This window comes from Astatotilapia calliptera, chromosome 1, assembly GCF_900246225.1.
Source record: "Astatotilapia calliptera chromosome 1, fAstCal1.2, whole genome shotgun sequence".
In the NCBI taxonomy this organism is placed as follows: domain Eukaryota; kingdom Metazoa; phylum Chordata; class Actinopteri; order Cichliformes; family Cichlidae; genus Astatotilapia; species Astatotilapia calliptera.
Window position 1 is genome coordinate 23,141,757 of NC_039302.1, and position 14,608 is coordinate 23,156,364.

At 40.1% G+C, this 14,608-nt stretch overlaps 1 protein-coding gene across 3 annotated transcripts in view; it reads right to left on the bottom strand.

Moving 5' to 3' along the window:
* LOC113023905 (CUB and sushi domain-containing protein 1) overlaps positions 1 to 14,608 on the bottom strand; it is a 435,654-nt gene that overhangs the window by 100,284 nt on the left and 320,762 nt on the right. For all 3 annotated transcript variants that reach the window (XM_026170386.1, XM_026170376.1, XM_026170368.1), the window contains 2 exons: positions 12,813 to 12,982; positions 2,246 to 2,402 (listed from right to left, as the gene is read on the bottom strand). In XM_026170386.1, coding sequence (XP_026026171.1) covers positions 2,246 to 2,402; positions 12,813 to 12,982 — 327 coding nt within the window. The remainder of the gene's footprint in view (positions 1 to 2,245; positions 2,403 to 12,812; positions 12,983 to 14,608) is intronic.

Consider the following 14,608-nt stretch of genomic DNA (forward strand, 5'->3'; position numbering starts at 1 on the left):
TGACTTTTGTGTTTAGACCTGTCAATTCAGTGAAAACAGATTCACCTAATGGTAGCACTTTATCAGTAACAGTAATATTTTGATAACAATATAATAACCTGCAAGCAACAAAAATGGTAATAACTGTAATATGAATTGCTGTATACTGACTTATAGTTATCTATGGTTACCTAGTACTTTTTGTTTCCCTTCATAGGTAATAAGCCAGAACATTAAACATAATAGTTACATTGTTACATCCAAATAAATAATGCTATAGACATAAGTCAGGAATATTTAGTCCTGACTTGAGTTTAGTACCCTCAGTTTTTGTCTTAGTATCACCCAGCGTTTAAATTTGAATGTAATATTAGTCAGCTATAACCACTTTTGCTACAATGTAATTACTTGGCTAATAATGTGGTAATTAAGGGGTTATAACTTGCTATTTCTGTATTATTACGTTCTTTGTTTTGCCGCTATTACCACATTATTACTAAACTGTAATAGAAACTGCTAACAACCGGCTTTCTTAATGTCCTGAACAGATGTGCACATTATTTTATTTTCTGTATTGAAATAGCCTCTAATAATGTGCATTACTGAAACTGTTTAACTCAGACTCTGACTCTGCTTAACAAGCAATTGCTGCCTCCGTTGATCAGGAGCCATTGCTTCCTCCCTTTCTTTTGTTCAAACCTTATATCAATCTCTCTTATCTATCCATCCGCTCATCTATTGCAGCAGCGCTTTGAAGAAGGTGTCACCTTCTCTGGTTTAATGACTCACTGATTGATGGTTGTCTAATGGCCTAACTGACATACAGAGCATATATCTGGCGTCCATATAACATCTAGCTTCATTTGTTTGTCCCTTCGTCCAGCCGCTCTTCCACTCGAGATGTGTCACTTTCTCACCTTCTTTTAATGACTTGCAGATAAATGCTCCTCTAATAGCCTCTTTGACTTACACAGCAGCTGCTCTTGCCTTCTTAAGAGACTCACTTTACAGCTATTAAGATGTGTGTGTGCATATGTGTTTGTCAGAAAGAAAGACAGCCTGTTTCAGATATTCATGCACTCATTTTTTACAGTATGCTTGGTAAGCTACTGTTGCACTCTGGCCCTCAACAGAAAATCCTTGGGAAAAGTGATTGTTGATCTTTCAAGCTGTCAAAAAGGGAAAAAGAAAAACAAAGCAATGCAATTTGCTGACTGAGAAAGGCTAGTCTCTACAGTTTTGTAGTACATGACACCTATTTTGTTCTGCTATATACAGTAGCACTCAAGAATCACTTGACTGAAGCATGGGGCAGGTGCAGGAAACATTCAAGAGGGCAATCAAAAACAATTACTACCACTCTAGATTTCAATTATAAACATCTCTTCATGACGATCTTTGAGATGAGCTACTTCTCATATAGTAAATTACTGTTTGCGTAGCTGTGTGCATATATTGCTGTCATTTTTAGGACTACTTTTGATCAACAATTTGTGATGGAATTTGTGTAATTTTTTGTGTAACTCTTGCCTCTGTATGGGATCAGGGAGACCAGATATCCCTAATGTGGTGATCTCAGGCTACAACTACTAATTTGCTATATACATTTTATGTTTAACTGCAGATAATCAAAACGATGTCTCCACCAAGTGCAACATCAAGAAGGAATATTTTAAAACCCATCCATCCATTCTCTTCCACTTCTCCTCAACAAGGTCACGGATGGCTGGAACCTATCCCTGCTACCAAAGTGTGAGAGGTGGGATAAACCCTGATCAGATCGCCAGTCTGACACAGACAGACAAACAATTATTCACACTCACATTTACACCAGTGGCAATTTAGAATCATCAATTAACCTAATCCTTCTAATTGTATTTCTTTGGACTGTAGGAGAAAGCCAGAATGTCCAGAGAGAACCCACACAAACATGGGGAGAACATGCAAACTCCACACAGAAAGGCCCCAGCGAGATGGTGGGGTCAAACTCAAGACCTTCTTAAGGCAACAGTGCAAACCACGTGCCACCATGCTGCCCATAATTTGAAATATGAAACATTAAAAGGTATTAAGGAACAGTTTATGGATGTGCAAATATGTATAAGCCATTTCCCTTTAATTTAAAGTAAAATTGAAGTAGAAAGGTGTCTGTGATAGACAGCAAGAGTCGTGTTAAAAGCTCCTTTCAAACCAGCACTGTACAAGTAAATACACATTTTAAATGATCTGTATTCCTGGTTTAAACATTTTGATAAAGATCACTTACTTGTATATGTAAGGTGGAAACCCTGATTAGTTCCAGAAGCATTGCTATTAAACTCCAGCCACAGGTGATTAGATGTACTATTGATGACACGACCCATCATGTCTTCACGAGTAAAATTACCAAGGAGGCGTGACGAACTGTTCTCTCCATCATATACCTGTCAATCAAAACAAAGGATTAGGATTTCAGGACATGAATAAAAACATGAGTGTTAGAAATAATGAGGCTGTCAGTGAACATAGGTGCACAGTGCACTCCTGGCTTGGTATGAAAAACCAAAAGGCAATGCATAATGTGGGAGGTAAAGTATAAAAGGCTTATTTTTTAGTTTAGCATCCAATCCATCCATTGCTTTGTGTCCTGTTTCCTTCTCTCTGGCCACCTACTCCAGCTTTTCTTGTGGGACACAGACGTATTCCCAAGCCAGCCAAGAAGCATAATCTCTCTGTCATGCCCTGGGTCTTCCTCTGGGTCTGCTCCTTGTAGGACCCAAAAAGCTTATGGCCATAGTTGAGGAAGGTAGATCAACCAGTAAACTGACAGCTTAGTTTCATGTTCAGATCTCTCTTCACCAAAGTAGGCAAGGACAGCATTCACTTGAGGTAGCAACTCCTTGTGAAACCATGGGTGGCACTCCACACTTTTCCAGCTTTTCTAATTCTCATTCCTACCACTTCCCACACAGCTGTAAACTGCCCCAGTTCAAGGTGAATGTCACTGCTGAATGCCACTGAAGCCAAAAGAGTCACATCACACACAAAAAGCAAAAAGGTGGTTCTCAGGTCACCAAACTAGAGACCTTGTGCACTTGCCTATCTCTAGAGATTCTGTCCACAAAAGTTATGAACGCAAACGATGACAAAGGGCAACCACAGTGAAGTCCAACTCCCACTGGAAATGAGTCTGTATTACGCTATTATAATGGTTGTACAAAGACTGGATGGCCTATAAAAACAGATCCTGAAGCAACCTCCCACAGGACACCCTGAGGGACAAGTTCGATCCCACACATAATCACACACACAAGGGTTGAGCAAACTCCTACACACCCTAGAATATCCTCATGGCCATAAGGAGTTTATCCAATATTCAATGACCAGGACAAAAGTGGAATGCATGAGAGGTATGACACACTCTATTGTCCAGTACTCTGACATAGATCTGCTCAGGTGGGCCAATGACAGTGATCCTGCTAAAGTTAACCTCCTAGGACCTGGCGTCCACATATGTGGACATCACATTTTCGGTTGTCTAGACCAAAATACTACATTTTTCTTTACACGGGCCTGATATCCACTTATGAGGACATTATATTGCCACTGTTCTATCGAAATTTAAAGCGAAAGTCCTCATATGTGGATCTCATTTTTCTAAAAAACAAAACAAAACACGTAATTCTTGTTTTTTACATTCATCAGGTCCCAATCAGCCCAAATAGCAAAGAGAAATTAAAAATGCATGCCATGAATGAGTTTGGGTCTTAGGAGGTCAAAGCAAGTCACTTTTTAAAAAATAAAAAGGGAAACCAGCACCCCGGTGGGGCGATCCAGGACAGTCCAGGACATTTAAAAAATTGCTTATCTTATCTGACATTTTGTTTGCCACAATTAAAAGTGGCACAGTGAGCACATTGTATGAACCTACTTTCAATTTTGCTGTTTAATTCTTGTTCGTAACCTCTGGCAAACAGTAAATTTGAAAATCACTTTAAATTCAGTACTGGCAACGGGAATATTGTAGCCCTCAATGAAATATAAAAAGCTGGTTATTCACAGTAAAGGTTGTCTCAAGCTGTCATAAGTGTTCAAAAAGTGTATTTATATTTTGAAAAATTATCCCCCTTCATTTTACAGATGAAACCATTAAAAAGAAATAGAGCATTTTTTTCTCCATAAAAGCTAGAAGCCTCAGTATGCATATTTTTTACTAATAACTAAACACACTGGTAAAGCCAAGTCAATGCCTGTGTTTATGTGTGACTTTATTTGATATGCGCATTAAAGGAGGGGAAAAATGAATAAGACTGAAAGCAAGTGAAGACAGGAGTTTTGGTTTACGGTGACACAAAAACGTCTCTCGTTTGTATTTTCTTTGTCGATCACTTACTCACCCTCCTTTTCGATATTCAAATATTACGAAAGCATTAGTGATGTTACCATTTTAGTCTGTGAAGGTTCTCAGTCATCCAGGTCATCGTAGTCAAAGGAGTTTGCAAAGAAAAGCGTCTGGACTTCTTTAAGTTGCTTGAAGACGTTTCACCTCTCATCTGAGAAGATTCTTCAGTTCTAAGGTCAAATGGTGGGGAGTCCCAGATTTAAACCTAGTGGGAGTAACCCCCCAAAGAGGGACAAAAGGACCCCCTGATGATCCTCTAATCGCCTGAGCCAAGGTGTGAAAACGGGTGTGGGTCCCAATCAGCCAGAGTTTCGGGTGAGCTCACTGTGAAACCTGGCCCCACCTTATCATGCGAATTCCTGAGGTCAGATGGCCCAGGATGTGAGTGGGGGTTAAGGCGTCTGGGGAGGGAACTCAAAACTGGATTATAGATGGCAGACAGTTGGTGTCGTAAACCACCGCCTCTGTTCAAAGATGGTCGCTCACAGTGGACATAGATGGCTTCTTTCACTCCTCTTTCAAACCATCTGTCCTCTCTGTCCAAAATATGAACACTGGCATCCTCGAAAAAGTGTCCTTTATCCTTTAGATGCAGATGGACAGCTGAGTCTTGTCCTGTGGAGGTGGCTCTTCTATGTTGTGTCCCCACCATTTGACCTTAGAACTGAAGAAGCTTCTCGGATGAGAGGTGAAATGTCTTCAAGCAACTTAAAGAAGTCCAGACGCTTTTCTTTGTAAGCTCCTTTGGTTACCATTTCAGATTTCTTGCTGAACAGGGTCTCGTTTTAGTTTCCAACAATTCTGGTTTGCAATATATTCATTAACCTGTAATTGTGCACTCATAGAAGCAGCACAAACAAGAGGCAAAACAGCTGGAAGCAATTTATTTCGAATGAGCACATTGAAAGAAGTAGATACAGAGGGTGGAATAATGGCTGCCAAAAAACATCTTTATAACTTGGCAACACAAGAAAGTTGAGCAGAGTATTAGATTGAAGGGCTGTGCTGTGTATTTTACTTACTAAAGCCCCATTATTATGGTTTAAAAATACAGGTTTTCACCAAAACTAAAAATAAGAGGTACTTGTTATCACCAAAGTAAGTTTCTAAGCTAGCACTACATCCACAAAGTGAGCTAGTGACAAACAGAAGTTGCTTTTTTAAACAAGTTTTCATGTTTTATTGAAAATACTGTTTCCAACATTGTAAACATGTAGACAAAGAGGAGAACAGCCCTTAATTTGAAAATAATCTCTCTTGATTCATTTGAAACTATTGAAGGCAGTATTTGGTAGTGAAACTAGCTCACACAATGTGATATAAATATATTGTTCGTGCTTGGGTTGGTTATGCTTATATTTGGCAGACAGTGACATTTCTAAAGATTGCTAATGACAGGTCTGCAGGTCGCAGGAATGCCAAAGAAAATAGACGAAGGCAAGGTAATGTTCTATCTCAAGTCAGTACTGTCAGTCAGCAGAGACACCACCTGCTACAAACATGTACCTAGTTTATATTTGAGTACGTGGCCACTGGAAGCGCAGGTTGAAATTGCATCACAGTATCAGCAGCATTACTCCACTAAACTTCATTTTCTTTCCCATGTTCCCACCCCACAGCTTCCCTCTCAGTGTCCTCCAATTTTGCGTCGTTCCGTCTGCCTCTCTTGCTTTCTGCTTCAGTCTTTCTTTCTTTCTTTCTTTCTTTCTTTCTTTCTCTGTTTCAGTAAAACTCAGTATGGTTAATGAAAAGCCCTGCAGCTCATAAATCAACATGTCACCATCTGCCACCCCTCCTCTCTCTGTCTGTGTGACTCTTTCTCTCGTTCTCACTTGTTCTCTTACCACCTCTATTTTCATAACAATTCCTTCACACCCCGACTTTGTTTCCTTCTCACCCTCCCTCTTTTCTTCAGGCATGGGGGTAAATCTCAGTAAATATGGTCAATCACTGTATTAGCTGATATTTTCAGGCAAATTGAGCTTGGTAAGCCTCTTCTTTAATAGTGCCAGGGCAAAAACTTAGCCAACAGCAAGAGAAATTGTAATGAGCTGCTTCATATATTACAGGAGAGTTTCGCCTCAAGCTGGCTGGAACTGTTAAACAAATGGTTTGTGTTCACAGTGTTCAGCTGCAGTAACAGGAATTAGCTCCATTACTGTTAGCCTGGGGAGTGGCGTGCTAATTGCTAGCCTAAGTGGCACTTTGGGGCTTTTTCTTTTTACTCATCCATTTTAGTTTTGCTGTATGCTTTCTGCTAATTTTGGGGGAAATTTATAATTAATACACTATGATCAGCCACAACATTAAAACCACCTAATTCTAATTTTACGTAGGTCTTGCTAAACTTCAGTGAAGGATCTCCAGCCCTTGGGACAAAAACATGGGATCTCTGGTGGTATCCTGTGGTGACCATATATATGCCTTTAGGGGAGGTTGCAGAGCAGGTCATCCTAATCGGAAGATTGGTGGTTTGATCCCTGGCTGTTCCAAATGTCCTAAGACTATGAATGTGTGTGTGAGATAGAAAGCACTTGAAGGAATGGGTGAATCAAGAGGTTCAACAAGTTATATAAAGTATTTCGAGTGCTCAGGTAGAGTAGAGTAGAGAAGCACGATATAAGAACCAGTCCATTTACCACTTCAGGACCGATATGGGCATTACAGTAAGTCTATAGTTCATGAGGTATTGTATATAGGTTACATCTAAGCAGTTTTTGGTGCAATATCCTATTTCTGAAGACCGTTGTCATCAAGGGGTGATATCTCCATGGGAGATGGATTTGTTCTGCAGTACTGTCCCAGTGGATGTAAATGCGAGACCAAAAGTTTTCTAGCTTGAGCATTGCAAAGTGTCAATCTATTTCAGCTGGTTCTGATGTTGTGGTAGGTCTCCACAGATGTTGTACACATTCACCAAACTGACCCTGAAATAGACATTAAATAAATATTTTAAATAGCTATAGTACAGTGATCCTATCCCATTAAGCATCTGGTATCTTTTTATAACTATTGCTTTTTGCAGTATAGCACACAAGTAACGATGCCCTTGTGCAATATCACTCAGATGTTGGATGGTTAAAATTAGATTTCTTTTAAGATAAAAAAGCTGAAAATCTAAGGATTTTAGTTTGAATATAATACAACACAGGACCAAAAGTAAGAATTTAGTACAACAAAATTGAGTATTTTCAGTTATTTTGTCTGTAGAAACCTCTATTATTTTGGCAGTGCAGTTTCGGGTTTTATTAAGTCATTTGGACCACTTCTATTCTGCTGGGCTTCTGGATACTCCAAGTGATATTTTCAGCAAGTATTCTGGCTTTTCCACAGCTTCCATGGTGTCATCTATAAGTGCCAGCTACCTCTCGCTCTTTGTACTCACAGCTCCATAACTTTACACTTGAGCAATATTTATTACTGTGGTAAACCTGAGCAGATACTATAAAACGTGATGGATCTCAATGGGCCAAACAAGTGTTTTTTTGGGCTCATGTGACAAAATAAGACAGTATATATTCCCAGTATTCACATCAAGCTTTTTTATGCTAATAAGCAAAATTTAATCTTAACAATCAAGTATGTTTTTTCCCATCCATATCCAATCTCTGAGCTGTCACAGAAAACCTAAATCCTAGTGTCCTGTCTGAAGCTCAAGTCCATTTGTTTTTCAGTCTGATTGTGGAAGTAGTGTACCGAGGCAAGTATTTGTTGTGCTATAGCTCAATCTATACCTCATACATGCAGCTGCAACTGTGTTTCAGTGCACAGTTTAGTTTAGAATTATCTTGCTGAAAAAAAACAAACCCTTTCTAGAAAAAGCAGAGATCTGGAGAGCCACATATGTGCACTAATGCACCCCTATAGCATCAAAGAGGATGATTTTGAATGGAAAAGAAGCCAGATGGTTCGATGAGCCCGCTCCTTTTTAGCAAAGAGAAGATGCAGCATCTATATTATATAACTTGGAATTTTGATTCATCAGCCCACAGTACAGTTTTCAATGTTGCCTCAGTCCATCTTAAATGAGCTCGGGATCAGAGAGGGTAACGGCATTTGTTCGAAATGTTGTTTTTTTTCTTTACGCTGTATAATTTTAACTTGCATTTGCAGTTGCAGGAACAAACTGTGTTCACTGGCAATGAATTTCTGAGCCCATGCTGTGATTTTCACTGCAAAATCATGTCTCTTCCTAATGTTGCACCACCTGAGGCCTGGTGATTACAACTATTTAATACTGTTTTTCAGCCCTGTCCCCGGTGCACAGAGAATTATATTTTATATTGTAAATGATGTGCTCCAAAATATCTTCATAATTATATGCAGTGGGCCAGAAACATCCGGAATGATCCAGAACAGCCACAGAAATCCAAGTATCCAACATCCTGCCTGCACACTCTGCACATCCTTTTTAACTTCTCATCCCTGTCATTCTTCCCATTCCCGTGTTCCCAAACCAATTTTCTGTGAATAGCACGCATGGTCGTCGATTAATTGCTGTGACAACTGCATATCAGCAATCATAAGACATGATCATTTGACCAATCATGGCTCATTGTTATGCAATTGTATTAGTTTTGATTGTTATGCAACAGTGCTATTCATAAAGATGAAGAATCCTGCAGTCTACTGAGACTGTAGACGTCTACAAAAACGTTGCATCCAGAGGGTTTAAATGACAGTAAAACCAGGTGAGGCTGGCATGCAGTAATGTGTGGTGCAGTTTTATAACAATGCACTGTGTTGGACTGATGCAGGGCAAATTGTGGTATCTATGGGTATTGCTAGGTTATGCAGCAGAAAAGGTGGTAAATGCATATAAATGCATTCAGTTCAGCATTCAATACAATCCACCCCTCACAACTCATCAGGAAACTGACAGACCTGGGTATCAGTTCCCTCATCTGCAAATGGTTACTGGACTTCCTGACCAACCGCCCCCAACATGTCCGGCTGGATAACCGCTGCTCATCTACCATCACAATGAACACCGGTGTACCACAAGGCTGTGTGATGAGCCCTTTCCTCTACTCCCTCTTCACCCACGACTGCAGACCTGCTGATGGTTCCAACACCATCATTAAGTTTGCAGATGACACCACGGTGATTGGCCTCATCAGTGACAACGATGAGGCCGCCTACAGGGAGGAGGTGGATCGTCTGGCTGAGTGGTGCGACAGAAACAACCTGCTGCTTAACACCGAGAAGACCAAGGAGCTCATCGTGGACTACAGGAGGAATGCTGACCCACATCCACCCATCCACATTAAGGGGACGGCTGTGGAGCGTGTGAGCAGCTTCAAGTTCCTGGGAGTCCACATCTCCGAGGATCTCACCTGGACGACCAACTGCTCCAAGCTGGTCAAGAAGGCTCACCAGCGCCTCTTCTTCTTGAGGACTCTGAGGAAGAACCACCTGTCCTCAGACATCCTGGTGAACTTCTATCGCTGCACCATCGAGAGCATCCTGACCAACTGTATAACAGTCTGGTACGGGAACTGCTCTGCCTCGGACCGGAAGGCGTTGCAGAGGGTCGTGAAAACTGCCCAGCGCATCGCCGGAGCACCACTTCCTGCCATAAAAGACATCTACAGGAAGCGGTGTCTGAAAAGGGCTGGGAAAATCATCAAAGACCCCAGTCACCCATCACATGGACTCTTCACCCTCCTGCCCTCTGGGAGGCGCTACAGGAGCCTCCGGACTAAGACCACCAGGTACCGGAACAGCTTCTTCCCCACAGCTGTCAGACTCCTGAACTCTGCCTCCTGACATCTGACCCACGTTAAACTCATGGACTGAACATACACACACCCACAATGGACAACTGTACCCTCAAACACAATAATAACATGGACTGAACCACCACTCACAACCACTAGCACTTTATATAGCCTCTGTAGAAACTATCTACACCCTCACTTATCTTAACTGCACTACTGTATAGCTCTGTGTAAATAATCATTCTGTACATTCGATAATCTTTAATCCTACAACTGTTTACAACTTGCATAGTTCCCATTTCTGTATAGCTGTATATCCCAGATTCTGTAATGTTATTTATTTCATATTCTGTATAGTTTTTCATATTTATATCCTGTTCATATCCTGTACATAGCTTGTACTCACTACAGCCTGTACATACTTATAGTTATAGAATATTCACAACATACTTCATACCGTGTACATTATAACATACCATAATAGACCCATTTCTGTAATATACTCACATATCTATATTATTGCTAATATATATTGTAATATATCTATATCACTAAAGCACTTCTGGATGGATGCAAACTGCATTTCGTTGCCCTGTACCTGTGCATGTGCAATGACAGGGGGCAGGGATAGCTCAGTAGGTAAAGTGGTCGCCCCATGATCGGAAGGTCGGCGGTTCGAATCCACTTAACGGCTACCCTGAGGTACCCCTGAGCAAGGTACCGTCCCTACACACTGCTCCCCGGGCGCCTGCTTAGTGGGCTGCCCACTGCTTCACTGAGTGAATGGGTCAAATGCAGAGAAAAACAAGTAATTTCCCCATGGGGATCAATAAAGTATCCATTATTATTATTATTATTATTATGACAATAAAGTTGAATTCTATTCTATTCTATTCTATATATTTCAAGGGGAAAAGCATTTAAAACCTTATTAGTTTAAAAGTCTGCAAACTTTTAAATGATTTTGATTAGGTTTGATGGGATATTTTGTACATGCAATTTTTATTTCCTGTTGACAATTAGATTTCCTTTATCTCCTTTTTCTGAATATACAGGGAATATTTAGGCGTTTGCGTGTCTGTTAACCATCTTGGCGTCACTTTCCTTTTGTTAAAAGGATTTTTACTTTTTTCAAACATATCCCACTGGGAACAGTTCCAGCTTTTACAATGACGTTAAGCCTCTCTAAAAGTCAGGAAGAACCCTGCTAATACAATCTAACTACAGACAGGCTCAGCCAATGCTCTAGGCCTAAGACTGATAATACACTCTAACCACATACTGGCTTAACCATGCCCTCAGGCCTAATACTGCTAAGAGACATTGTGAATAAAAACAGTTTTAGACGATGTCTGTAGGACAGCGCTAAGACTGTAAAATAGCTTGCACAATTGCCAACGGGGCATGTACCAGAGCGAGACTTATGAGGATATATGCGCATCAGAAATATCTGTAATTCTCTGTGCAGATGGGAATTTTTTTAACATCAAGTTTATAACAAAAAAAATTTCTTGACTAAAAAAACCCCCAAAAAACTCCACATTTTAAATACACTAAAGATCAATGTACCTCTTTCAGTGTCTTAGAAAAAAAGTTCAAGGAGTTTAGATTTTTTTTACTAAATACAAATAAATATATTGTCAAAAAACAAACAAACAAACATTTCTTTGTCCAAAATAAAGGCTGAACGTGAACTCTGTGGTTTATTACATGTTAATGTTATCCTTGAAGTTGGAAGTTTTAACTTGGGAGTCTATGGGCACTGACTTAGTGGCCTTTAGTAGATGTCAATTATTTGGCACTTCACCAGTTTGCTTTTTGAATAATGCAAAAGGGAATACAACAAAGAAACAGCAAAAAAAACTAAAGAAAGAAAGATATTGAAAAGTAAACACTAAACCATGCAGGAGGTGATCATCCAAAATAAAAATAGCTAGCAACACAACAATAAAGCTTGAAACTGGGGTAAAACGTCTCTCTTCTATTGTACAAATTGTGTCAAATAGCTATTCATTTTATTGATGGTACCCCCATAATATGAGTAATGAAAGTGCAAAAAAGCCAACCTTCAAACACAATAATAATTGTACACTGTAGTGGATTCATTAGAGGGTTAATAGAGGAAGAATTGATCCTTCTGTGCCTCTGCTTCCAAAGCATTCATTCAGCATGGATGACTACAGCAGGAGCACCATCAGCACTAATAGGGAAGATGGTTAATAACCCCCTGCAGGGATGTTATTGCTTCTTGCAACAATGTTTAACACATCTAAAAGGTAGGTCTACCTTGACAATACTATTTAACTACATAGCAGGTAAGCCAAGAAACCAGAGACCCTAATGTTATTCACTCTTTTCCTTTTCCTGGACTTGCACATCTCATATAATTAAAGGACAAACATTCCCTGACACATTAATTAGACCAGATGTTCATGGCTAGAACAAAAGCTTTGACACATTATTTCATAGAGTATTCATGCTAGCATCTAGAGCTCAGCAAGCCAAACACGTAATGATTGTTCAAGCAAAGTCAAAGTACATACAGCTTTGCATTTTGACAGCATTTGATAGTATAATCCTGTATGTATTTTGTCTGTCTGTGTGTGTGTGCGTGTGTGTGTGTGTGTGTGAGAGAGAGAGAGAGAGTCAGTAAATAAATTATACACTTTAGGACTAATTGGTGAAATTTGTCGTTTTTGCATGCATATCTGTGTGTATGTGAGGGTACACACCTTGAGATAATCTCCATCTTGCAATGAGAAGCTCTCAGCTTTCAGCCTGATTCCTTTGCCCTTTTCAGTAGTAATACGGTAGATGCACTCATGGTTGTTATTGTAGTTGGAGGGGAAATTTGGAGAAAGGAGAACACCTTCTGGTCCCAGTGAGGAGGCCCCACACTCAGCTGTTGCGAGGCAGTAGAGGAGAAGTTACAAAATGAGAACACTTCTATCTAATTATCTCTGAATAGCAGGCTTGGGTTATAATTTATTTAAATGAAAAAAAAAACATTCTGCATGACGTGGAGAGAGCATGGCGCATATTAAGTAGCGCCACAAACTTTTTTTCAACTCGGCAGAGACAATGCAAAAGTCTATTAAAAAACAGTGGAAAAGTCTTGAGCCACCGCTCTTATGTTTCTCTAGAAAAATGAGAAATAGGTGAAGTGATGCAAACATAAATGGAAATATAGCAATATGGTATAAAAGGCAAAAACAGAGTTTGCACCGTTCTAAAGAGCTTGAATGTCAATATTCAGTTTGACTACCCTATTTTTTTAACACAGCCTGAACTCTCTCGTAATTTCTTTAAGTAGTCTTCAGAAAGAGTTGAAAGCTTCTTGAAGGTTCATTTTTCTGTCAAGATTATCCCAGTAATCTCAACGTTGGGATTCTGCAGAAGAATTCATATCTGATAGTGTCCCACTGCGTGGTTTTCTATCCATGCTTTTACTGCATTAGCAGTATGTTTGGGATCACTGTTATGCTGAAAAATGAAGCCGTTGCTAATCAGACCTCTTCCAGATGGTACTGCCTGGTGGATCATTTTTAGATGGTACTTTTATGCGTTCATAATACCATCAGTTTTGACAAGACCCCCCAAAATAAAAAGCTTAACTGCCTCCCCGATCCATGACAGAGCCTCCACTGTGTGTTACAGACGGCTGTAGACACTCACTGTTGTACCTCTCTCCTGACCTCCTCTGTACATAAAGATCGATGATGATCTGAACCAAGAATGTAAAAATTGCCTCTGGTTTCCAGTCCAGTTCATGTGTAGCTTAGCATACATCAGCCTTCACTTGGTGTTTCCCTTCTGTAAGAATGGCTTCGTCACTGCCACCTTTTTCAGTGAGGCCACTTCTGATTAGGTTTCATTGAACTATAGGGCCAGATGCATCTCGCAGGTCCTGTGCCAGGTTCTTTGCTAGATGTTTTCCTGTTTCTTCAGAAGATGGCTCTCAGTTATTGTTCATCTTCGGTAGGTAATCTTTTACAGAGATGGGCAGTAAGTAATCGTATTAAAGTAACGTATTACAGTAACGCGTTACTGTAATACGATTACTTTTTTCAAGTAACGAGTAATGTAAGGGTTACTAAAACCCTGATTTTTTTTTGCGAGTGTCTCATGACAGTGACGTAAGCGAGTGCCACGTTCGTGACAACAGCTGTGTGCAGATCAACAATGGACAATATATCGAGTGCGAGTATGAGCGTGCAGCGTTTAAAGCCTGGAAGTACTGACCTTACTTTGAGTTTGATTCCGTAAAAAGTGACGAAAACATTAGCGTCCGCTGTTCACTGCGTTGGAAGAAAACTTCTTTTTACAGCGAAAAAACCCCAAAACTTCTGAGCAAACACTGAGTGCGCTACAACGGAACGTGAAATTCACAGAGAAACTCGTGGATTCTTCCACTGACTGCTGCGGCACACCTGCAACAGGGCAAACCTCCGCCTGCTATACAGGTGAAAATAGAGCAACAGGACCGCTGAGTCTTTGATATTTTCTGCTGTGTTTCACTTGCATTTAT